This window comes from Thunnus albacares, chromosome 1, assembly GCF_914725855.1.
Source record: "Thunnus albacares chromosome 1, fThuAlb1.1, whole genome shotgun sequence".
NCBI lineage: Eukaryota > Metazoa > Chordata > Actinopteri > Scombriformes > Scombridae > Thunnus > Thunnus albacares.
This window is the reverse complement of record NC_058106.1, coordinates 36,955,022-36,982,218: the sequence shown is the minus strand read 5'-3', so window position 1 is coordinate 36,982,218 and position 27,197 is coordinate 36,955,022. Positions and strand designations below refer to the sequence as shown.

The following is a 27,197-nucleotide window of genomic DNA, read 5'->3' as shown; positions in this document are numbered from 1 at the left end:
CAACATCAGTGCGACAAGACGTTTAATATCTCAGTGTGTGTGTGTGTGTGTGTGTGGGAGGGAAGGGTTTACCCAGCATGCCTTGCAGTCCCATGAAGATACCCAAGAGGCCGATTGGTTAGGTTTAGGTTTGGGGAGAGAGATGGTTTGGGTTAGGGTGGATCTTCGCATACTGGGTAGGCAGCCCCATCGAGAGCTTTTAGTCTCTCCCCAGTGTGTTCACCATTTTCACCATTAACACCAGTGAAGACCATCACCTCCTCATAACGTGAACGACGCTGTAATCACTGAGACCAGTTCTTCTTCTCTGTTACTACATTATAAGTCTTTGCTCTTTATCTTTAGACCAACTTAATGAAAACGTCCACAGAATCAGCTGATTTCTCGTCTCGTTTAATGTCGTCAAAGACTCGTTAAGGCCTTTCACGTGACAGGAAGTGTAAATATAATAAATAAATACAAATCTGCCATCATAATTTTAAAAACAGCTGCTGATGAGCATTAAAACGGTTGATTTGTTTACTGATATTTCTTCACAACAGTCGTCCCTGATATTTAAAGACCCAGCAGCCTTTTCTGTGTGTGTCGCAGCAGCTTCACGCCGTTGAAGCGCAGACCTGTGCGGTGAGTCTCGGGTCCATCAGGGCCAGCTCTCTGATCTCCTCCAGGAGTAAGTACAGGTTGGGGCTTTTGCTCTGGGAGAACTCTCTCTCCTCTCTGGAGAGTTTGGGTCGTCGGGCGGCTTTCTCCTGAGCCTGCTGGGACGCCTCCTCGGCCTGACGCACCACCTCCTGGACCAGCTGGCTGCGGCCCTGGTGCTGCTGGGGCTGCTGGGGCTCGGCACTCCGGTGGGGCTTGTTGCTGATCACCTCCAGGTTCAGGCTGTCCGCGTGGCAACGTGACGACTGGACGGAAATACGAACCTGCGGAGAGCGTTAGATGTCATCACTATTACTTTCATTATCAATTATTCATCTTGTCTATAAAATCCCAGAAATAGTTAAAAAAAATGCCTGATGTAAGATTTCAGGGCCAAAAACGACTTATATTTAGTTCATTATCCTATAAGTCAAAGAAAAACAGGAAATCTTCACATTTAAACGCACAATATGTAATTTAATTTCAGCCGCTAGGCGTCTCAATCAAAACAATAACAAAAGACGGAGTGTGATGATGGTGTGAAGTAGCAAGGGATCATGGGAGTTGTTGTCTTTGTTGTTAAATAACCAGCTTCACCGGGATAGGATTACTCCAGTGTTCATTATTCAGGATGTTTTTACCCGCAAAGGTCTCCTCCTCTCCAGAACAAACGGACCCGGAGATTACAGGTAAAAACACTGAATAAAACTGTTTCACCTAAAAAAAAATCAGTGTTTCTCCGACGATGTTCGGTGACCACCGGACGTCCAGTACGGGCTGTTAGCTGAGCTGCTGCCAACACTTGTTCAGTTTATTTCTCTGATAACTTAAGATCCAGACGTCCAATGACTAAAATCCTTCTTCTGGCTAAAAGATATAGTTAAAAACCACCTAAATTTATCATGAAAATGTGGCTTAAAACTGAATAAAAGTCAATTTATAACAGTTTGTGTGGAACAACCACAACACTGATGTATTATCTTGTATGTGTGTAAGTTACTCTTTGGTAGACGCCATTGTAGCGGACAAACACAGCGCCGCCGTATGCATCTTGTACGTGTTTACTCTTTGGTAGAGGAGGTATGACGCCATCGACAGGCGACCAAATGAAACGGACCGTTACTTTGATTAAATGACAGATTTCTCTGAGTTTGAACATTGTTGGAAACATTTGGGATAATGTAAGTACACAACTCAACAACATATATAACATAGGTCTAGTTGTTTTTAGACATTTTAAACATTTGTGTTCATCAACATATCGTTTCAGGTCAAAATCTTCTCTGTGACTCACAGTGATGTGGTCGAACAGTCTGAAGGTGGAGGTGCCGCAGCCGGAGGTGGTGGTGATGTGGTCCGAATATCGTCGCACGGAGCCGCTCTGCCACTCGCAGCTGCCGTCCTCTCCGGCAGCCACAACCTGACCCTCTCGATTCTTCATGTACACCGGCCCCTTCACACCGTACCTGAGGAGAGCACCGGTGTAGCCATTAGATACTCAACAAACCACCAGGACCGTCTGAAAACAACGCAATACTGTCACACGACGATCTGTTGCAGGGGCCATTTAACTTTATACATCCGCCGCTGAAAATAGTCCCCAACGAATGCACTGTTTCCTCCTGTTTGAGAAATGTTTGCTACAAAATCAGCTGTTTCAGGAGATTACTGAGAGTTTTTTGAAAATGAAACTACATATTTGTGAGCTTCAGTATGAACCATTTGTCTTGGTGTTGAGCGAAACAGACAGGGAAGGAAGGGAAGTCAGAAAGTATTGTTAGTTTTGGTCTTTTCATTGGATTTGACAAGAAAAATACAGAATCATCACCAGCTTTATCTTCCACAACCAAAAGTGAACAACTTTTATCTGTCAAGAGTTTCTTACTGTGCGACAAACACCAACACGCCGTCGTCACGGATGGAGTAGATCAGAGCGTCGGCCACGCAGCACTGGTCTGTCTGAGGGTCTCTGTCTTTGAAGTACAGACACTGAAACAACTGCACCGACAAATTCTGGGCGCGCTGGGCTGCCTGGAGAGATGATACAAGGAGGTCAGAGGTCAGGAGACACTATGCATCCATGACAACAGTTCTGGCTTCAGGTGCTGAAGATGTACAGAACCGACCCTGTTCCTGCTGTTGATGTGGTGAGAAATTTCTTCCAGTTCTCTGTTACTGTCTAACGCTTCGCTGGAGCTCGACCCTTTGTCCATGGCGATGGCCGCCGTGAGGAGGCGGTGGACCACGATGTCGGCGTAGCGACGGATGGGAGACGTGAAGTGTGTGTAAAAGTCCAGAGCCAAACCTGAAAGACAGAAAAACAACCTACAAATAACACACTTTTCCACATATTCACCAGGAAAACAGCACAGATTTAAAACCATTAATAGTCTTATTTTTTACTCTTATTATATTTTAAAATAATTAAATCAAATCATAGAGATGAGATAGTTTCATATGCTTCTAAATATGACAGTTTAACAAATTAAGATCCTTTTTTTTTGCATTGAAAATCTGGAAAGGTTCCACTGAATAATACAATATAAAACAGCTGATGTTTGGGGAACGTCTCGCGTACCGTAATGGTAGAACATCTCTTGGGGCAGAGCGCCGGTGGAGAAGTACAGAGCCTGAGACATGGCGTTGGTGGCCATCATCCTCAGCATCCTGTTCACCTGCGGGTCCTGCGGGTCCACGGCCGCATCCAGAGACTCTGCTAAAGCCTTGTTGGAACTGGAGGAAGACAATTAATCAATCAGTCTAAGTCATATGTTCACCACCTGTGTGTGTGCAATAAATGAAGCTATCAGTCACCTGGTATCAATGGTGAAGCCTCTGGCGTTGGCGCTCTCCACCAGCTGGCCGAAGAACTCCACCCGTGGCTGTGGGTGGAGCCGCAGCAGAGCCTGATGAGGAAAGGCCTCCTGGATCTTGCGCGCCACCCAGTGGTTGGCGTAGATCATGCACTCGGCCACCGTCTCGTGGACCTCCAGGGGCTGACGGGGGACCAGGGCTGTGATGTTCTTCTCCTTGTCCAGCTGGGCTCGAACCTGAGGAGGGACGGCGACATCGATGGGAGTCAAACATGTGACGTGAAAAGACAGAAAGAACGCTCTGTGATCAGAGAACTTTTATGTTGTAAGAAACAAAATTCTTTAATCTTCACAACAGCTCTTAATGCAGATATTAAAGGATACGTCTGCTCATTTTTATCATCTGTGTGTCCAAACCTTGATACATCTTATTATCTATTATTATCAGCTCTGTTGTTGTCGAAAACTATTGAAAAAAGATCAAAACATCCACATATTTTTCTTCTTTGGATAAGACTTTTACAAATTAACTTTTATTCTCTTGTTTCATCTGTCTTATTCCCTTTTAGCTTCTTTTTATTTCCAAATTTAACACTTTTTACTTGTTTTTATATGTATTTTCACTTGTGTTGCTTTTATAATCTGTTTTGAGTTGCCTTGTTGTTGAAATATGCTATACAAATAAACTTGCCTTCTTTTCATCAAATTTACCATCTAATCTTTCCGTCAAAAAGACCTTAAAACATACAGACTATATTTACCCACTGCCATTTCATCTGAGTGTCTGAATTCTGTGTTAATTTGTAGGTAATATCCAAAAGTTTTAGGTACTTTAGATGTTTAGATTCTCATCTGTGATGCATTATCATTAGAGATATGTCTGATTGGTCATAAATGTATTCTGCAGCAGGACAACGAGCCCGAACATCCAACCAGAGTCATAAAGAAATATCTTCTTAGGTTTAAGTTTCTTCTGTTTACTGAACTTTGTATGTACGTTATAAATAAAACGATTCATGGCATTATTTTTGAAAGTACACACACACACACACACACACACAGTTTAAACACTTAATAGCGCCCTAAAAAATCCCACAGTGGAACAAACAAAGAAAAGTCCCTGATATATTCACTGTTTTCTGCAACACGCCACATTTTATAGATGTGAGAATGACTTCAGTGATTCCCTTCGGTCGATGGACGTTGGGTCGAGAGCCACAGAAACAGCAGGAAGTCAAAGATTATTAATATTTAATTATAATTAACACATTGTTGGTTTCGGACTTTTCATTGGATTTCCTGACAATTAGAAAAACATATAGAATAACTGCAGCCTTATCGGTTAAGACTATGGATTTTTACTCAGGATTAGTGCAGGCCGTGTCGTTAATCTTGTGTAAAGTCTTCATAAAATACATTTTAAAACTCTCAGTATCGACTCTCACTAGCACAGGAAGTGTTTTCACAGCTACAACAACAATGTAATAAAGATGCTTTTATTCCAGTAAGGTAAATAAATAATGGGTTATTTTTTTGACATCTACTGTAGTACAACACAATATATAACACTGTATCTAAATAAGGTAAAATACAGTTTAGAAGATGAGCAGCAGGGAGAATTCATATCAGGTTTTTGATAAATGACCAACGAATAAATGAAACACACGACTCTAATATGAAAACTGTCAGCGGGTTTGCAGCGGAGCGCTCCGTATTCACACAGTCTCAGTGATTATATTACAACCTAAATTACTTTCTGATCTTGTGTAAGATTAAAACCTTTCTGCCTTCGGTCTGGGTGTCACGTTTTAAATTACTCCACTCTGGTTTTCTGCACAGTAGCAGCGTCACATCCAAACAGGAAACACAAACTGTTAACACAAAATTACAAGTACTCTGTTATCTGAAATATGACTGTTTGCTCTGAAACTAAAGGCCCAAACCTGAACCATTAAAAACAGCTTCAGACCATTATTCCTCCACACAAAACTTTACAGTCAGCAAAACATCCCGGCAGGTAGAGTTACCCACTAACTTACCGCTACATCTGGAAACAAGATGAACAACATATAACAGGACGGAGGAAGAAGGCAGTTATGTATTATAATTATTTGTATATGTATAGGTATTATGTATTCAATTATATATTATTGAAAATCTTTAACCACTTAAAGGGGACGTTTGCACATTTCCAGCTCTGTATTTTTATTCTGTGGCTCAACAGGAACATCTTTGCATGATTTATATTTAAACTAGAAATACCAGTTACAGACTTACAGTTTACATCCATGTGTGTCCAGACTCATATAATATCTGTAGTGAAGACTTTGAAAGGAATTTAATAAAATCACCACAGTTTCAAGGTTGGCTCCCGAGATTAGTGTCAACAATTCATTATCTGACCAAATGTGAAATCTGGTCACAGTATCTCTGTCTGTTCCTGAGTTATGTGTTGAATAACGGCCACAGAACATTATGATGTCACAGTGAAGTTGACCTTTGACCTTTTGGATAATAAAATGTCATCACTTCATTTTATCCTGTTAGACATTTGTGTGAAACTTTGTTATAATTAACGTATGAAAAATGTGTTTTGTGAGGTCACAGTGATCTTTGACCTTTGCCCGTTTGTGCCATATGTAATGAAATTCCCTCCAGGCCTTCCCAAGAGGTATAAAAAACTCCTTATTTATCTTCTACTGGTCCTTTATGCAGCCCCTCAGTTCAGCCTCTGTCTGAAACAGGCCGTTTTAGCTCCTGTCTCTTTAAGACCCGCCTCCTGTTCTGATTGGTCGGCTTCAGGAAGCTTCCTCTGGCTCCGGACGCTACGTAAACAAACTATAGTAGCAGGATTTCACTTCTTTTTCTCCTTCTTTACTCCAAATGGAAACTTCTCAAATCCATTTGTACATGTTTGAGCCCGAATCTGATCCGAAATATGCGAGTGGACAACGCAAGCAACACATGGAACAACCTTAGCAACAACCTTAGCAACAACGACTGCGGAACAGACGGCTGTTTGTGAGCATGTGCAAACAGCAACTTCACATACGGAGCGTTCAGAGCAGGCTAAAGCCCTGACTTCTGTATTGCAAGGAGCACTTTTTGACCATTTTTAACAAAGACATCTGACATTACAACAGTGTAAAAATAACAAAAATCAAGGGAAACCCCTCGTACCTCCACCCCTTCCAGTTCCAGCGCGCCCCCTCTGTCCCTGTGCGCTCGGAGGTGTCTGGCTACGTGCGTCAGCCTCTCCAGAGCCTGGGTGAGCTCAGCTAGCTTAGCGTCTTTCTCCTCAGACCCGAGCCGGGCCAGCTCCGGTACCTCAGCCTGCTCTCCGTTGAGCAGGGCCTGAGCCAGCTCATAGTGCAGCTGGTAGGAGGAGCGGATGAGCGTGCGACCGTACCACACCTTGTTGACAGCGAGGGTCTGTGCGTCGAGCTCCCACAGCACGCTCATCGCATACCTGGTACAGATTCACAAAGAGGCAGGCTTGTTTCAGTGTGTCCACAAACTAGACACCTCCCAAAACATAATACAGAGACGTGTGTTACCACCGACCTGTCGACTCCTCCCAGCAGAGAGCAGAGGTCTGAACTGAGGACAGCAGGCAGCATGTCGTACCTGCGGTCTGCCAGGTAGTAGGTCGTAGCTCTTAGGATAAGAATAATAAAGAGAAGGAAACATGACAATTAAAATGAGGCTTTGATCCCGTGGCATTTCCATCACTGTCTATATTCATAAGGACGGGGGCCACTCACAGTTCATCAGTAATTATTAATAATCCTGTGAAATAAATAAGTAAAAACGCATAAATAAATGTTCTCCATATTAATTTGCCTTACAGTACAGCGAGAGGTTTAACATTTTAATTAGCTTCTGTGACAGAAATAAAACTATAAAATGTAAGTCAAATAGATACAAGGTGTTTCACAGGTGCACATAAAGAACAATAATATGAAATACAATAATAAAAGCGTGAGGGAATGAGCAAACAGAGAAATAAAACTATATAAAAACAACAACATAACCTCGGTGCAGCATAAGGGGGTTATGGTCACATGTTGAATATTACCTGATGAAACGCCGTCACTGTACTTAACAAATCAGCTTTTTGGGAGCATCTATTCAGTATGCGGGTGTTATTTTTTTCTTGACGTCATGCTGGGATGAGCGTAAACTACTTTGAGGCGATGATTTAGCCACATGACAGAAATTTCCCCTACCTCGAACGTGCCTCCAAGTCCGTGAGTGAGCCCTTAGCGACGAAGTGGGTGACGTCAGCGATGTGGACCCCCAGCTCCAGCAGCGTCCCTCCGGCGAGGCTGCGTACCGACAGCGTGTCGTCTACGTCCTCGCAGCCCTTCGGGTCGATGCTGAACACCAGGTGACTCTTCCTGAGGTCCCGTCGCTCCGTCGCCTGAGCGGCATCCACCTTCCACGGCTTCTCAGGAGAGTTGACAGGCATCTCTTTCAGCTGAGAACAAAAACCGGCACCGCCACAAGGTCACTAAAGCAGCGGTGCAATCACTAGAACCGAAGCGACGGGACATGTGTGCATAATTTATTTGGCCTGTGCTTTGGGCTGAAAGGAGACAATGAGATACAATTGTGTGAGCTGTGTTGAGACACTGCTTTCACCAGAGGGCATTGTTTAAAAAAATAAAAATAGCAATATGAATCTGAGTGGAAAGAAAAAGCGACTCTTGAAAATCCTTGAAAAAAGGGAACATATACTATAAACACACTGGAGAGGAAACAGATATTCTATTATTCTGTGTACGTCACGCTGAGCATTGAAAACTATTCAACAATGAATGAGTCCTCATCATGTAAATGTCCTTCATAAAGAAGAGAAAACACCTTTGAACTCTCATGGACTCTTCATGTGACACTTAAAAAAAAACCAGTCCTGTTCATGGCCTCCGGGTGGCAGTGTCTCCACATTATTTCTGTTTAAAGGTTCACTGAAGAGTTTTCTTCCTAACAAAAAGTTGTTGAATGCATTACAAAATGCATTGTGTGTATCCTTTAGGTCTAAAGAAGATGTTGAATCTTTGCATTGGTTTCTAGTGACTTATAGTTCAATTTAAACCTTTTAAATTGGATTTAAATCACTGGATGGTTCAGCGATTAGCTGGTGAAGAAAGTGGAATATTTAGCAACAAATGAGCCAGATATTCTTTTTAAGAGTTGGTAGAGACCCAAAATACTAAACATGATATGGTATTGAAATAACACTTGTTACATGACCAAAAACATGACAGTGTGTCTGCTGAAATAGTTTGTTTGCTGATGTTTTTAACCAAAACAACTTTGTAAGCAATAATATGTCAGAAGTTGTCATAATTTGTTTGCCTCCAAGTGGCCAAAAATTAAATAAAAAAAATCACTAAACATAGCTTTAAAGGAGACGTATCATGCACATTTCGAGGTCTATATTTATATATATATATTACTCTGGGGCTACTGGAACATCTTTGCATGATTTCCAGTTAAAAACTCTTTATTTATCTTCTACTGGTCCTTTATGCAGCCCCTCAGTTCAGCCTCTGTCTGAAACAGGCAGTTTTAGCTCCTGTCTCTTTAAGGCCCGCCTCCCGATGAGCCCACTCTGTTCTGATTGGTCAGCTTCAGGAAGCTTCCTCCGGCTCCGGAGGCTACGTAAACAAAGCGTTTATTTTCCCCACCCACATTCAGCAAAGCCCCGCCCTACACTGCCTCTGATTGGCTAGTACTTGCTGCCATTAGCGATTAGCCTAATAGATAACGTTGTTGCTGATATGGAGGAAGAAAGGTAAATGCTAACATTACATCTTTTTATTAGTCTTTTCATTGTTATGATTACATCGTCACAATTGTAAGTGGAGAATTAAAATAAGTTAATGTTACCCACTGATTGCCATTTATTTATTACCATCTTAGTTATCTTAGTCTACTTTTATTTTGTTTAAATCATTCTATGTAAAATCCTTTGAGTTCTCCAAATAAACGCTGCATAAATAAAATCTCATTGTCATCATCATTCTGGTTTTGGACCTTTCACCATGTTTGACAGACATCTGACATCATAAAAGTACATAAATGACGAATTCAATGAGTAAGAGGAAGAAGTTTCTTCTCTGACCTGTGCATCTGAGAACGGAGGCACGTTGATGCTGTTCTCTATGAGGATAGTCTGGATCTCCGTCTCAAGCTCTCCAGCCCGACCCAGAACCCGCACACTGTGTCCGTTCGGATAGAGTGACGTGCTTTCCCATGAGTCGATGCGCACCACTACTCTGTGGTCCTGGGTGAAGAGGACGAGGGAGATGAAGGGGACGGTAGCTTAAATTAGCCGACGCTGGTTTTACGTAACCTCATTAACACGTATGTTTAGCTGATGGTTCTGCTCTTCTGACACATACAGGAACTTTAAGTCTTGTGTATTTTACCCTTTTGTTTTTTATGTTTACATTATTTATAATTTAAGATATATTCAGATTTTAAGTTAGATATAAGTGGCTGAGACAGAGACTCAACCTTGACAGTCCACATAAATGATTAAATAATCAAGTTAGTTATAAGAACAGTTGATGATATGATCTAATTCTCTTCTTTTTTAATAATTAAGTGAGTCATTTGCTGAGTAAATAAATTAGCAGCCAAAACAAGGCGAACCAGACCTGCAGAGCCTCAGCCTGCTGCGTGCTGATGCGGATCTTTGGGATGCGATTGTCCCAGGGAACAGCCAGGATACGCTGGGAATTCCTGCTCTGGGACTGAGTCCCGTCCCTGAGAGGGAAAGTTACCACGTAGTCCCTCCAGTTCCTCTGCAGGATCCCCACAACGCGGCCTGCAAGTTTTAATAATCAGACATCAGTATAGAGACATTTAGAGAGCACTGATGAAACATTTGTCTAGAGCAAGAAAATTAATCAGCAACTATTTTGACCATCAGTTCATTGTTTTAGACTTTCTTTAAGGCAAAAATACCAAGTATCTGCTGGCTGCAGCTTCTCAAATGTGTATGTATATGATAGTATACTGGGTCTTTGGTTTTGTACTGTTGGTTAAAAAACAAAAAAACATTTGAAGACATCACCTTGGTCTGTGGGAAATTATAATGGGCAAGTTTAAATATATACTGACATTTTACAGACAAAACAATTCATCGATTAATCGAGGAAATAATGGTCAGATTAATTGATAATGAAAATCATTGTTAGTTGCAGCCCTATATTTGTCAGACAAGAGGAACTGTCAACCTGGTTGTCAGACAACCTTCACAGATAAATTCTGGCACTAAAAGATGCCTTCATACACAGTTCAAGTATGTTTATAATCATCAATCTAGAGGAGGACTCATCAGAAAGTGTAGTGTGTAGTCCTTAAATCATCATACAGGAGCAGTGGAAAAAAACATTTTGCAAAAAATTGTAAAAAAATAGTGTAAACATTGTGTAGGTGTAAACAGACATAGCCTGCACAGAGAGATGGATTTGTTTCTCCATCTCACAGTCCAGGAAGCGGCCGGATTCACACCAAATCCAGCAATACGATAAAACCGGCAGTCCTCCCATTCATTTGAATGGGGTCGTGCGTTTAGGCTGCAGGAGTGGGGACTGCATTACATTCAGCAAAGAACCGCAGCGGCCGTCTGGCAAGAAGTTGAACCAGAATCAACATTTGCCAAAATGCAACCCGATGTCACGCTGCAGCAGCCAATCATGTAAGCCGGCAACCAGACCGAAGATGCCCACAGGAAGAAGAACCTTGTTTACTTGTTGACTTTGTTGTCGCCTTACTGACTTATTTTAAAAAGATGAGAGAAAAAGAGAGCAGAGGAGCTAAAGAGGGAATGAAGAGAGGGAGCAGCGGTAGTGAGAACAAAGCAGAGAATCAGAAAAATAAAACTTTCTGATTGTTTCACAGCCGTTACGTTCTAAGGCACAAATAAACACGTCAACAACTCCGCACAACCCCAACATAATGCTTTGTAACTGGCCACATGGTGGCTCCATCTGCACCTAAAATGAATCGGTTCTTTCTTGGCCCATCTCCTAACTTTCCACAAAACTGTAGTGAAATCTGTTAATTCGTTTTTTTTAGATATTCTATTAACTAACAGACAAAAAAAACAAGGAAAAAGGCAAAGAGTTCAGTCCCACCTGTAGGCATGGGTTTACTGTCATTGTCCTCTCCACTCTTCTCCTCCCCCTGTCCCTCAGTCAGCGCTGTTACCTTCCCTTTCCACTCACTCTTCGGCAACAACTCCACCACGACCGTGTCGCCGTGCACAGCCCTGTTACGATTCTTATTACCGTACACCAACACCTCCCTGCTCAGATCTGCAACAGACGGACGAAGAACAGAGACAGGAGGAGACAAAGATAAGAAGAGACAAATACAGACACCAGATATGAGATGTTAGTTCTGTTTGCAGTGAACGATGGATGGATCTGCCCCAACGTGATCAGGGAGAAAATGTCGTGATGGTCGCTGTAGTTTTGCACCTGTGCTCTTGTTAGTGAAACCCTCCGGCCTGACTGAAGCTTCATTCTGTGACCGGTACTTGTTGACATTCAGAGTACCCTAATAAAAAGGAGAGAAAAATATGATTTATTTTGACTCCTGGAAGATTAACAACTTGTGTACCCTGGACAGACAAATGTTTTATAGCTGGTAACTGTAAGAGATTGGAGTATTCATGTGTGACTGGATACTATTCAAAATATTCCTTCCTTCTTTAAACATCTCCTTGACTCTGAAGATGTATTTGTGCCATGGCTACAGAAAATACTTATGTCTGATGGGCTGGCAAGAGTCCATTTAATCCGTAAACATGACATGTTGTGGTATAAAGTGGCCAGTATATATTTCAACAGAAGAGCTCACTGGATGGACCTTTCCAGGGTCTTAACTGGAAGGTGGCTGTGAGTCACGTTATGCTATAAAAGAATTTGTTTGTATGATGTTTTGTTTGAACACACAGAGGTGTTTATAGCTTTTCTGAACAGCCACAAGTCGGTGTAAAAAGCCAGCCGTCATAGAGAGGGAGCGAGACGTGATAATCGTTTCAATATGGTGATAAGAGCGCACATTTTCAGAGAGTCTCTCCTGGGAGGCGTTCACAGTGTTGCTCATATAAAAAGTGACAGAAACAATTGGCCAAATTGTGTAAAGAATGAGAAGAAAATATAGCTTGGACACTATTGCACACTTTCTGTATGGCATGAAAATTTAATCACAGAAGCTTGAAACTTGCTTAATTTATGTAATCAAGTGCTTGTTGTGTCTGCTTTTATTAATTTTTAAAGGTTATTATATCTTTGTATGGTCATGCACTGTAGACCTTTCAAATCCATTTGCACCTCCACTTTGTCCTGTATTACAACACACTGACAACATTAACTTTGACAAAAATAAATGCAGACATGATGTTCACTATATTCAGTTAACAAACTCAAGCAAGTTTCAGGTCTTTGCAAGTTGATTTTTATATTGGTGGCTGCCTGTAACAAGGAGCAGACACATTCAGAATTTCATTTTTAACATCATTAACTGCTTTTCTTTGGAAAGACTCCTTTGAGACAAACTATGGAGATGGACTGAACTGTACCTGAGTGTATCGTCCAGACTTGATACCAGCCTCCAGGACTTCAGCTGGCAAATGTTCAGTGAACTCCTTCTCCGTGCTCACGCTCTCCTTCTCTTGTAGCGTCTGGGAAATGGAGCTGTACAGCTCATGGGCTGCCTGCAGCTCCTGCCAGAAGTTTTGCAGATAATCCTGGAAAATAACGACACATGGACGGTGATATTTCAGGAACAGATAAACCTAAACCTAACCCTAACCCCTAACCCTAAACCTAACCCCTAACCCTAACCATAACATTAACCCTAACACTAACCCCTAACCCTAAACCTAACCCCTAACCCTAAACCTAGCCATAACATTAACCCTAACACTACCCCTAAACCTAACCCCTAACCCTAACACTAACCCCTAACCCTAACACTAACCCCTAACCCTAACACTAACCCCTAACCCTAAACCTAACCATAACATTAACCCTAACACTACCCCTAAACCTAACCCCTAACCCTAACACTAACCCCTAACCCTAACACTAACCCCTAACACTAACACTAACCCTAACCCTAACACTAACCCCTAACCCTAACACTAACCCTAACCATAACATTAACCCTAACACTAACCCCTAACCCTAACCATAACATTAACCCTAACACTAACACTAACCCTAACAGTAACAGTAACACTAACCCCTAACCCTAACCATAACATTAACCCTAACACTAACCCTAACACTAACCCCTAACCATAACATTAACCCTAACACTAACATTAACCCTAACACTAACCCTAACACTAACCCCTAACCCTAACCCTAACACTAACCCCTAACCATAATATTAACCCTAACACTAACCCTAACACTAACCCCTAACCGTAACCCTAACACTAACCCCTAACCATAACATTAACCCTAACACTAACATTAACCCTAACACTAACCCTAAACCTAACCCCTAACCCTAACCATAACATTAACCCTAACACTAACCCCTAACCATAACATTAACCCTAACACTAACCCCTAACCATAACATTAACCCTAACACTAACCCCTAACCCTAACCATAACACTAACCCCTAACCATAACATTAACCCTAACACTAACCCCTAACCCTAACCATAACATTAACCCTAACACTAACCCCTAACCCTAACCCTAAACCTAACCCCTAAACCTAACACTAACCCTAACCCTTACCATAACACTAACCCTAACACTAACCCCTAACCCTAACAATAACTGGAATCATGGGTCAGGGTCTTATCTTAGATGTTAGATAATGACGCAGTTATAAGATAATGCAGATACTTATGTTCAATTCTGTTATACAGGCACCATACTTTTTTTTAAGATTATTTCTTTTGGCATTTTTTTTTTTTTTGCCATTACTGCACAGTTGACAGTGAAGTGACAGACAGGAAACAAGGGGAGAGAGATGGGTATGACACACAACAAAGATCCCGTCACAGTTATGTGGCTTACGCAGTTATCATTCAGCTACGGGGGCGCTCCAGGCACCACGCTAGGGCCGAACAATTTATCAAAATTTAATCGAAATCACAATATTACCTACTGCAGTTTTCATATGGCAGGAGGCGCAATATACATCTCTGTTTGGTACAGATCCCTGCAAACATCACACCATAATCATTTTAATGTTTTTTCAATGAAAATGAGGATAATGATGTAAAAATGATCATTCCCTCTAATATCGCAATTGCAATATCAGTCAAAATAATCGCAATATGTAGATATTTTTTCAACATCTTTCATCCCTACATCACACACTTGAAGAACGCAGTTTCACATTCAGGGTCGAGTTCTGCTGTCAGTCAGCCTGGTGACAGACAGCTGGTTCTGTGGACAGAGACGATTGAACAGATAAAATGCTTCAATAGCATAATAACATCTATAGTGTTCTTAAACATAGACAGACAGCAGTTTCTTGGATACTGTAGGTTTATGTAACGGCCACCAGTTTTAAAATACTGCTCTAAATAGCTCTAAAATACTATGAAAGCCATGAGCCTTTAGGGGACGTTGCTATGGAGATGAGGCCAGTCAGAGCGGTAGCAAATTCAAAACAATTTGTCGTAGGAATTGGGAACAAATCAAGGCACCAAAGTTGCTGAATTCAACTAAAACTAAGAAAAGAGACCATATTACTCTTCTTTTAATGTCTTTACACTGGCTGCCAGTTCCTGCTCATTATGTTTAAAGCACTTCGTGGCCCCCTGATTACATCTCTGAGTTACTCTACTTATCAACCTGCAGGCTGTTTGAGGTCCTCAGGCAGAAAAACCTCCCGGCTGCTCCTAATGCAAGGACGAGGACTGAAACAGGGCGCCACTGTTATCGAACGACTTGCCTGATAATCAAAGATGCAAGTTCAGTGTCTTCTCCTCACGCCTGAAAACTCACTTTTATCATAAGGCTTTCTTATAATCTTTATTGATCTATTTATATTTGTTTTTAATTGATATCTACATGGGAATGTGTGTGTGTTTGGTATGTTGTTCTGTCCTTTGTTCCCTTTATGTCCGTCTTGTAAAGCACTTTGTAACTGCTGGTTTGATAAGTATAAATGTATAAATAAACTATTATGATTATAAAAGTGACCCAGAATCTGAAAGTGAACTACTTAAAACTGCTGAATGTTTTATCAGGTTTTGACAAAGTGTAAATCTCCAGTTTCAGATCTCTGTTAGTGGCTTGTATATAAGATCTCTGTGAATGGATGAGGTTTTTTTTTTTTCATTGAAATGAACGCAGGAAGACATAGTTAACGTCTCAGTTTTTTATGTCCAAGGTCTTTATCAAAACACCAGACATTTTCTAACATAGTTTCTCATCTTTTGCACTGATGATTCAACCGACAGTTTCAGACTTGAAGTACTCTGATTCTCAGTGGCGTCACCTTTTCTATGCAGAGAATTAACAGGAAAATTTACCGCCATGAACCCTTGGATGCACGAAAATAATTCCTCCCACTTCACAACTCTACTGTGGCGGTGACGAGTTCATCACTCGTCTCTCCCGCCTGTAAACTGTGATACGCTCACTTCACACACTGAGCTTTTTTACTAATCAATCCTTTTATCAGCTCTCAGCTAAAACAAACACAAAAAAACACATGTAGAGAATCCTTTTCTTTGTTTGCTAGGCTACATTATAAATCTACTTATGCTAATAACTCCACTCTGCTGTTTTCACCTCGCTACCAAGATCTCTTGATAGTCAGGTGGTAACTCTTATAATCCACCCGTCAGCTGTTTTTCGCTTATTTCCTTTATTGTGTACTGATTTCCATAATAATTATAATAATAATAATAACAGACAAGACAAATAAATTACTGCTTTTTTAAAATCTGAATAAGCTGTTTACATCATTTTACACAGTTTCACCAGGCTATCTGTGACTGAGTCATACTGTGGCCACTTTGTCAAAACTTTACTTGTTCCGACAACTTTTTTCCTTCTTTACTCCGACAGCATATTTAGTTGTCAAGCAGCTCAATGGAGCGACATGATTGGAGCACAGCGATGCAAGACAATTAGGTGTTAATAAAAATCACTTCAATGTTCGGAGTAAATCGATGCTACGCTGCTGCAGGAAAATGATTTAAGTGGTGAACAATTAAATAAGACCATCTGAGAAAAACACTGATTCATTATAGATTATTCATACAAGTTTTTAGATGTTTTATAATCTTTTGTTCTTGATTTGTAAACCTAAGAATTTGGTAATGACCCTTTACAACGTTACTGTGATTCGATCATATTGTTCTATGATTACATAATAAATATAAATAAGGATAACTCTTCTTTATTGCAACTTTAATCTCATTTTTGTAGTTTTGGCCATTATTCTTATCAGTAACAATAACACTGTGATCATCAAGTTGACTGAAACCTGCAGGTTAGTCTAAATTATTTATGGAAGAGAAAATAAAGGTGAACTTTGTAAATCTGATGCTTCGACTTTGACCTCCTGCACCTACTGTGGTTGTGCGCTCCGAGTTTTATTATGAAATGAAGGATTTGTTTGTTTCTTTGCACGATATTAAATTGAAAATAAAAAAATATAAAGTCAGGTTAAAAAAACATTATTACAAGTGGAAACGTAGATTCGATCATAAAAGATGTGCAGGCAGAGCTAAAAGCCAAGAGGCTTCAATAAATGTTGATTATTACAGACATTCAGTTTCATCTCTAAACTCAGTTTTATTCCATCTGAAGAAAACAAACTGACTGTTATTAACGTCTGACTGTTTTAGTGATGTTGCCTCGTTCTCAGATGTCAGTGATGACATAACTGATTGAAACCTACAAACCCGAAAAATAAACATTGTAATAAACCAGAATTATCCTTTAAAATCTTTATTTATTGTTGTAAGTATTTTTTTTAAATTAGAATAGAAACTATTTGTTAATTTGTCAATCAGTTGATCGACAGAAATTAATTAGCAACTATTTGATAATCAATGAATTGAGTACTTTTTCCAGTAAAAATTATTTCCAGCTTCTCAGTCATGAGGATTCGCTGCGTTTTTTTGTCTGATGTGACAGTAAAATCAAATATTTTGGGGTTTTTGAATGTTGTTTGGACAAAATAAGCAATTTAAAGACTGTGATGGGTAGTTTTCAAAAGATTTTGACATTTTATATTTCACACATATGAAGAGTTTGGTCTCATGTAATACATAACAGTGGAACAGAGTTCATTTCTTTTACCATATTAAGTGATTTTGTATATAATTGCCATATCAGGCTTTATACTGATATCAGAAAATATCCTTATAGCATATTGATTAAAAAACATCAAAAGCAGAGTAGATGGATGAAATGCAGTGATGGTTTCTGTGTTTATTATTGAGTGATGTAATACCTTAAACACACACACACAGCAGTCTGCAGGCATTTCTATGGAAACACATGTTTTTATTGTTCTGGTTCTGAACTCCAACACAGCAGATTGGAAATAAAACAAGAAGTTAAAGAGCAGATTCTTTAGTTTTAAGTGTGTTTGAGGGTGAACTCATCTCGTAGGACTCATTGTCCTTTGTGAACAAAGCAGCAGGACAATTACACTGCCACAGCTTCTATAGTAGAGCTGCAACTACAGATTATTTTGATTATAGATTAATCTGCTGTAGGTGAATGTCTGCAGAAATGATTGTGTTTTATGTTCCACATCCTAGAGAGGCTGTTTACATCTTTTCAATTGAAAAAAAAAAATCACCAAAACATGTTATTTGTCAAGCGATGCCCAAACTTTTGCATGAAACTGTATGTATAAATGTATTCATAGGTTGTTTATGAGTAGGTGAGGACAGTTGCAGCAAACATCAGTGACAACCCAACAAGTATAGAGAGAGTTAATAATAGTGTGTCTGATTAAAGTGTCTCAGGCTGCAACTAATGATTATTTTCAATTCACTTGCCAACTGTTTTCTTGATTATTTTCTCAATTAAACGTCAGAAAATTGGGAGAAAACAACACTGACATATCATCAGCTTTTAAGTTGATATGTTGAACTTGTTAGCAATCAGTTGCTTATTTCCACATCCAGCAGTTACAGAGCAACATTATCATTCATGTGGAGTCGTGTTTCTGTCCACCTGGTGAATGTAAGTCCAATATTCACTCTCTTTTAGCTCTGTTTTTGGTCTCCACCATCTCCTGAGGGAAATATCTGGCTCTTTAGCTGCTAAATGCTCCACTATGTTCACCAGCTAGTCTACAGCTAACTGTGTCTGTTTGCCGTTTGGTGCTGAGCAGGTAGTGTACAACGGCTTTTTAGAGCTTTTTCTCTGAAAACGACGCTATGAGAGCGCTGAGAGTGAACCAGAACAGTAAAGTTGCAGCTGGACAGATAAACAATGAGCTGAAACTCACTATAAAGCCGAGAGGAGCTGCAGAGTCATTGATAATTCTCTGTAGGTTCATCACTACGAGCCACGCTTCTCTCATGACAAAAGGTTATTTAATTATTATTGATTATTACTCTTATTAGAAATAGAAATGTCTTGTTTTGTCCATAACTCAATGATATTCAGTTTACTGAGCGTTTGAGAAGCTGGAACCAGTGAATTTTTGCTTGAAAATGTACTAAAACGATCAATCGATTATCAAAATAGTTGCTGATAATTGTTCTGTTGATCGACTAATCCGTTAATCAACTAAACACTGAACGCTGACACTTTAACTTCGTAGCTGTTGGCCTGCCGGAGCCTCGACAACCAGACGTGTTTCTATCTTGAGTCTTCAGGTAGCTATGGAGATGATGATGATGTCATGCGCAGGTGCGTCACGTTACCTGGACGGAGATGACGTACACTCCAGAGTTGAGGCAGCTGTATTGAGCCACGGCGTCCTGGTCCTCTGTGATCATCACTACATCCATCATACCTGCCAGGTGGTTATAGTACCATACCGCTGCAGAGTACACACACCTACACACACACACACACACACACACACACACACACACACACACAGTAAATTCACAACTTCAAGTACAAGGTGCACATAGACGGCTTGTTATGTGGACAGCTTGCCTGTTAAAGCCCTAAACTTATATATTTTGTATTTAGCTGTTCTGACACATAAATCAACACTATCTGTAAGTTGAAATGAAGGTTTCACATTATAAAAGAACACAGACATAAATAATTTACAGCTCTGTTTACTGTCTTGTTTATGCAGCCTTCTGTCTTTCAACCCTTCAGTCTGGAGACGACACACTGCAGCAACAGCATCACGACTAAACTTTATTATAACTAAAATCACTGTGCTGAGCAGGAAGTAATTATCTGTTCGTCATGTATTGGAGGTAAAGTTTTGCTCAGACAGGAAGTTGGTGACTGGATCTTTTCAGATTTGATGGTGTTATTGAAACAACTGCTTGATTATTTGATCTGAAAATTTCAATTTTCATAACTAATCAAATGTTTCCAGTCTGTCCTGTCTAAGCTTCCCGTCAATCAGATCCATTATCGGATTGAATACCGGCCACTATTAGAGAAAATACGGTATCACGTTTTTACACATGGCTGAAGTGGAAATTTATAGATAAAAGCAAAATGCAACAAAGTGCAAACAAAACAGATTTGTATGATATGAATAAATCATGACGTACATGAAACACGTAACTTAAACGTCCACTAAAGAGACAAAAACACCAAATCAGTACTGAGCGACGAGGAGAAATGAATACCTGGAACAAACAGAAAATTCATGTTTTTTACATTTTATACATTGTTTTAACTGTATGAGGTTCTTCTTCTTCTCCAGTGGTTTACTGGCAAATGACTGGAAAGTTAGCATCACCAGCTGTTTATCTCAACAGACCAAATCCTAATATTCACATGACGGTAGCGGATGAAAACGTGCATTACTTCTGGTAATTTGGTTCAAATTTTAGCTACATTTGACTGGAAACTTGGCTACTGAAACCCTGTAAACTGTAGGTTATACATGACACATGCTAGTCCCTGCTATAAACCTGAGCTGCTGGTTGTGATTGCACCTTTAAATCAGGCGTTCCTACTGTTTCACGGAGGGTGTTGGTAACGTAGTAACGACCGCTCACCTGGTCTGCCACTTCTCCTGACTCTCCCCCTTCTCTCGCGGACAGTAGGCGTACTCTTGAAATTCATTGGCAAACAGCACACAGTCGTGTCGAGGGTCTTTCAGCAGGTTTCGCAGACGGTTGTATTGCCTGTTCGGAGACACAACAGAAACAACACTCAGACACTCTGAAGATCCAAATCATACAGAGACAATAAATACAGATGATTAAATGGTAAACAGATGCATTAAAGGAATAGTTTGACATTTTAGGAAACATGTTTATCACATTCTCGCAGAGTTAGAGCGGAAGATTGGTACCACTCTCATGTCTATATGGTAATTATCAAGCCACAGCGAGCAACCAGTTAGCTTAGCTTAGCATAAAGAAACAACTATTACATAATTGACTAATTGTTTTGAGTCATTTTTTAAAGAAGAACATTTCCAAATTCTCTGATTCCAGCTTATCTTTGGGTTGTGGACAAAACAAGACGTCTGAGGATGACTTCTTGGGCTTTTAGGAAACAGTGATCCACATTTTACACCATTTTATAGACCAAACAACTAATCGATTAATCGAGAAAATAATCGTTAGTTGCAGCCCTGACTTTGACTGGTCATAGCAGGACACATCAACCAAGTGTCCATACTGGTGAACCATCACACTCTTAACCAGAGTCTAAATGGTTTATTAATGTTATTAACTGCATCAGTGCTTTTCCTGCTTTAACATGTGAAAAATGTCTGCTGTGACAAAGGTCAACAATAATAAAATCCACCTACCAGCTTCTCTAAAACTCCCTAATTAACATGTTTGTTAAATCCATACAGAAACTGAAGTGTAAAAACAGCATATTCTGATTTTACACTGTGTCACTTTTACACTTTTTAAAAATGGGCACAACCAGATATGGCATATTAATCAGATGATATGTTGAGGTGCTGAAAGGAATTTTTCGGAACATTTACCTCCCTGGTGGTTGTAATTTTGACTTATCATAGCAGGAAAAAAAGGTGGTTCAGTTCCATTAAAGTGTCTGTACTGGTGAAACTTAATGATTTATTAATGTTATTAACTGCATCTGTGCTTTTCCTGCTTTGACATGTCAGAATGTCTGCTGTGACAAAGGTCAACAATAACTAAATCCACCTACCAGCTTCTCTAAAACTCCCTGATTAACATGTTTGTTAAATCCGTACAGACACTGCAATATAAAAAACAGCATATTCTGATTTTACAGGGTGGTGAGTGGCACCAGGCGCAGTGAGTTTCTGGACTTATGTTGTCACTGTGTCACTTTTACACTTTTTAAAAATGGACACAACCAGATATGGCATATTAATAAGATGAGATGTTGAGGGGCTTATTTACCTCCTCAGTGGTTGTGTCAATAAAACTACACTGCAGCAGACAGTTTCCATCCCAACCAAAGACTAGACTAGATAACATGTCTGTGATCCCAGAACAAAAATAACTATAAATCATTGACAATAATAACTTCCTTTTTTTTTGTTTAATGGGAATGAATAAATATCCTTTGAAAGAATATATACATGCAGCAAAACGTGCACTGACCTGCATATAGATCACTGTTATATATGGTGGAGGAGAAGAGCAGCAGGTTGGATTATTCTTTTAATAAGATAAGTATATGATGCACTGAGCAGTGTGTCTCTATGTATATTATGAGACAGGTGTAGTAAGATGTAAATGTGTATTGAAGTGAATGTAAAGCTGCAGTTACTGACGCAGCACGGCGACAGCAGCAGCAGCAGCATCATTACGCTCCACCGACTACGTAACATCATCAGAAAAGTGAAGCCTCATCATATTAATGATGCAACATCTGCGAACGGCAGCATAAGCAGAAATCAAAAAAAAAAAAAAAAACAACAAATTGGAATGAAACCAGAGGTCATGTGGGACTCTTTATTTACAGGATTCATCAAGTTTGTCGAAAAGCACTCCTGCGTGTTTGTGTGGGAGACATATTTCATGTCACAGGCCAGAACTGGTTTAGCTTCGTCAGCAGAGCTGCGATATAATGAGGTTGACCTCTGCCCACTCTTTACACGCAGGTAATCATTACGGACTTAATTCAAAAGCAGCTTTAGGAATTAAAAGGTCTCCATCACTGTGAGCCACTCTCGGTGCCTTCACTGCAGCTCACGTTTTTGTAAAGTTTGTAAAAGAAATTTACTATTTTCTAACTTTCATAGATTAAAGAATAAATAATTGTTGTCCATCTAGTTGTCTTCCTTACACCTGAAGCTGAAATGATTGTATTTGCTGGTGAAAAATAAACAAGTGAACACCAGTATGCTCGTTTCAGTACTGCCAAACATCACCGTGATCACCGTGAACTCAATGTTTAACCTTACGGAGCTTTCTGCTGAGCTCTAACTACTCCGGCCATGACTTTCTACATTAACATCAGTCATCAAGCTGCTGAAGCGTCACTAGTTTATGAGTATTCAGTCATAAGGTTGAGAGAGAGAGAGAGAGAGAGAGAGAGAGAGAGAGAGAGAGAGAGAGAGAGAGCTGCGTTTGACTGACAAACGTACGCTGAAATTGCATTTATCACACATTACAGTTGAAACTGTTTTTTAATGTGATTGATTATAGAGTCCACTGCTCAGTGGATTAAATCCAAGGTGATCACGGTGTGAAGTCATTTAAATGTATTTAACAGAAGCCTCGTTCACACATAGTTCCTGATAAATTACTGGGATAAACTTTCTTCATTTCATTTTCATTTAATTGATTTATTTGTACAGTAAAACAAAGCAACAAGAAACACATTGTGCAGGTGAGATTTAGGAAACAATCTCACCTCATTACACATTATAAGCAAATATAAAAGTGACGTAATCCACAAAAATAAGCAAACAAGCAACCATAGAGTCAAAAAGCAAATATAAAGTTTGGCACAAAATCAATAAAATAATGTAATGACGGTTTGTGTGTGTGTGTTTGTGTGAGTGTGTGTGTGTGTATACATGAGTGTGTGAGTAACTTTTCCACAGCTGAGCCTCCTGATAGAGAACTGACAGAGTCCAGTACAGAACACTGGGAGGTCTTGTGTTATAGTTGTGTACATCAATGTTAGGCTGGAAAAATGCTTTACAAGGAAAAGCAAAGTGAAGCAGGCTGATGCAAAATTTTAAAGATAAAAACACAGGTTTGGTATTTGTTTATGTTAAAAATTATTAGGAGTTTGAGCTGATTGAAGAGAGCGGCTGCCCTTCTGCTACATGTAGCAATTCTGCAAAACTTTTGCAAAACATAAAGCTGATGAAGGTGGGAGAGATAAATAGATCCCCAAACACTATTGCAATATATGAGGTACTGATAAATCAGGCTATAATGAAAAATAATAAACCTTTCAGGCACTGCTAGTGATTTACACTATTCACACACGCAGCTACATTCAGGAACATTTCTGTCTTGCACCTTTTCACACAAGCCATGGCAATGCCTGAATAAAGAGACAGTCTAGCAGAAGAAGAAGAAGAAGAAGAAGAAGAAGAAGAAGAAGAAGAAGAAACTGTCAAACTAAGAAGTCCTGATCAAATATGAATCAATATTCTGTTACTGCATTGTCTGTTTCTCACCTCAAATGTTTTCAGAAACATATTTTAATGTTCTGTTTAGCTGTAATATAAAGAAGTTCATGACGCGGCTGCCATGTTAAAAAAAAGACGAACCAAAACGCCGCCCAACTCACAATACGTCAAGTCTTGTGATTGGTTGGCTCGCTCCACATGAAAGCGTCTTTCATCACCTTTACGTTCTTGTTCCTGCAACGTTGCTGCTTTCATTCACAACACAGCCGTACCGGCATTTTCCCTGAAATGTTACGCTCCCATTCACACACATGACTCCATGCAGGAAATGTTCCTGAACATTTCAGGGATGCACCGCATGTGTGAAAGATACCAGCACATCCCTAGTTTTGCCACAATAATTTACAACCGTGTGTGAGGTTAAATGACTCCCGTAGAACAAAACTAGATTAAAAAGATATCATGTTGTGAATGTTCAGCCCGTTAAGTGTGATTGTACCTGCGTCCTTTGCTGTGCTGCACGCCCTGGCAGGCGGTCTGGGTGAAGACGATGCCCTGCAGCTCTCTTAACTCCAAGATTTCCAGGTAGTCGACCACCACCCCGACATCAGGCACCACGTAGTGGATCAGGTCTCCCGGCAACAGCTTCCCATCTGTTTGGGAAGTTAGTAGATGAGGTGAAAGTGACATTTTTTGCCTTTCACTCTTACATTACTGGTGTTTCCATGGTCATTTTGGCTGATATACTACTGTTTTATTCACTTCAAAACTAACATAAGTCTAGTTCCTATTATTATACTATTTTGATTTAAAAAAAACGCCAAATATTTTCTGGTCCCAGCTTCTCGAATGAGTAAAATTTGCTGTTTTCTTTGTCATATATGACAAAAGTAAAGAAACTTCAGTGCACAAACACTGAGAAAAGACTTTACAGTGAAGTAGGAGACTTTATTGTGTCCAACAGTTACATTTCTGAAATGAAATATATTTGCATATTTATAGATTTTGGATTTTTTTTCTTAATTAGGGAGAAGGAGGAGATGCAATTTTAAGGATTTTTAAAAGATAATTGAACTTTTTTTTGTGGAACCCTTATCAGACACAAATTATCATTCAAAGTAGCGTATTTTACATCTTAAAACATGTCTGGAGGGGATCTTTAATAAACTGCCTTCACAGTCTGTCTGCACTGATTGGGATTGATTCTGATTTATTAGTTTAATAATGTTAAACTCCAGGTTGTAACCACACTTGGCTAACTGTGGAACAAATTATAAACTTGTCGAGAAGGAGATGGTGTCACTTTAAAAACAGCAGGATATTAAGTAGCGGTATGAATAGTTGCCGTTAGCTAACCTGGCTGCCTCAAGTCAAACTGTCACGTCAGTAAACATTTAACACCTATTGACATGTTTTTAGCTGCGGAGTGTGTTTGTAACAGTAAATGAATGTGTGTGTGTGTGTGTGTGTCAGCGCTTTTGTTTACCGTTCACGCAGTCCGCCTGACACAGCGAGCTGTAGCAGGGGACCTTCTCCCGCAGATAATGTTCCCGCACCACACGCACCTTCCGGCCCCGGCAGCTCTTCAGGTGCAGGATCCTCTCGGTCTTAATCATCTTCTAAACTCAAGAACGAGTCATAAATATCCGTCTGTTCTTGTTAACCTGCTGTTTTATCATAACGCGGGAAGATACACTTGTAAACAGCAACGGTCAACTTCAGGGAAGTACGGCAGGGTCCTTGACAAGTCGATGACGTCATTACGCATAGACTGGTTCTCTCATTGCGTTCAAGCGCTGTTGGACCATAGAGTTTTCTATGTGTGTTGGACGTTCAGAAACACTTTTGAACGCTGTTACAAAGTGGGAAAGACCGGAACTTGAAATTAGCTATGAATGTTTTTTTATGTAGCACCTACATCTAAGAGCAAAAACAAACCATATCTCCGGTTCTCCTGATAAAGGGCCGTTAAAGTAACACGGTTCTAACGTGCTATCCGAGTGAACCTGAACATACCAGAAGCTAAATGATAATCAGTGATTTTAACAGCGGTGGAAGAAATATTAAGTACCAATACAACGATGTAAAAATACTCCATTACAATTCAAAGAAATGCTGTTATAAAGTTTACCTTCCCTGTTCTGGGTTTGAATTTTCAACAAGTTTCTGTTAACGAACCTCAAAATCCAGTGGTGGAAAGTACATTTACTCAAGTACTGTACTTAAGTACAATTTTGAGGTACTTGTACTTTACTTGAGTATTTCAATTTGATGCTTCCACTCCACTACATTTCAGAGGGAAATATTGTACTTTCTACTCCACTACATTTATTTGACAGCTTTAGTTACTTTTCAAATGAAGATTTGACACAATGGATAATATAACAAGCTTTTAAAATACAACACATTGTTAAAGATGGAACCAGTGGTTCTTACAAAAAGCAGTGTGTAGTCGGGGTCACATTTCACATGTCTATGAGTTGTTAACAGCTCCACCAAATAGTGATTTTTCCCTCTAAGCTTCTCACATGCTTTCATTTCAATAAATGTTCAAATGATCCAATATTTCAGCAAAAATTAAAGATTAGAGAAAAAGTCCAAAAACTGAAAACAGATTTGTGTATCAGAACTTTGTTTTTTCTTCTTTCCTCTCCCATTAATCATCTCACGACCCCTCAGATTTATCTGATGACCCTTTGGAGGGCCCTGACCCCTAAGTTGGGAACCACTGGACTAAACTAGCTAACTGCATATAAAGTAGTGTAAACTAGCTCCACCTCCAGCAGCTACAACAGTAACATGCTGCTCTAACACTGATGCTTCACTATTAATAATCTAATGATGTCATATATAATAATATATCAGTCAGAGGGACCAAACCACTACTTTTACTGCAATACTTTAACTACATCAAGCTCATAATACTTATACAATATACTTTTATTGTAGTAGGATTTTTCATTAGGACTTTTACTTGTAATGGAGTATTTTTACATTGATGTATTGGTAGTTTTACT

The 27,197-nt window shown here is 39.8% G+C and overlaps 1 protein-coding gene across 1 annotated transcript; it reads right to left on the bottom strand.

Annotated features, from left to right (window-relative positions):
* Positions 1-377: 377 nt before the first annotated feature.
* Positions 378-25,998, bottom strand: dis3l (DIS3 like exosome 3'-5' exoribonuclease). The gene is made up of 18 exons (XM_044358386.1): positions 25,667-25,998; positions 24,680-24,833; positions 20,633-20,761; positions 19,358-19,493; positions 13,057-13,224; positions 11,951-12,029; positions 11,606-11,785; positions 10,121-10,290; positions 9,583-9,744; positions 7,682-7,932; positions 7,017-7,109; positions 6,633-6,921; positions 3,454-3,689; positions 3,218-3,372; positions 2,766-2,944; positions 2,525-2,670; positions 1,934-2,105; positions 378-923 (listed from the first exon to the last, which is right to left on the bottom strand). The coding sequence occupies exons 1-18, from the start codon at positions 25,794-25,796 to the stop codon at positions 597-599; spliced, it is 3,156 nt and encodes a 1,051-aa protein (XP_044214321.1). The 5' UTR covers positions 25,797-25,998; the 3' UTR covers positions 378-596.
* Between the last annotated feature and the right edge of the window lie 1,199 nt (positions 25,999-27,197).

Coding starts and splice junctions, on each gene's coding strand:
- dis3l (XM_044358386.1), bottom strand. CDS start 25,796: ATGATTAAGACCGAGAGGATCCTGCACCTGAAGAGCTGCCGGGGCCGG. Junction 20,762..24,679: donor CAGCACAGCAAAGGACGCAG/GTACAATCACAC, acceptor GTCTCCGAACAG/GCAATACAACCGTCTGCGAA. Junction 3,373..3,453: donor GGCTTCACCATTGATACCAG/GTGACTGATAGC, acceptor GTCTTCCTCCAG/TTCCAACAAGGCTTTAGCAG.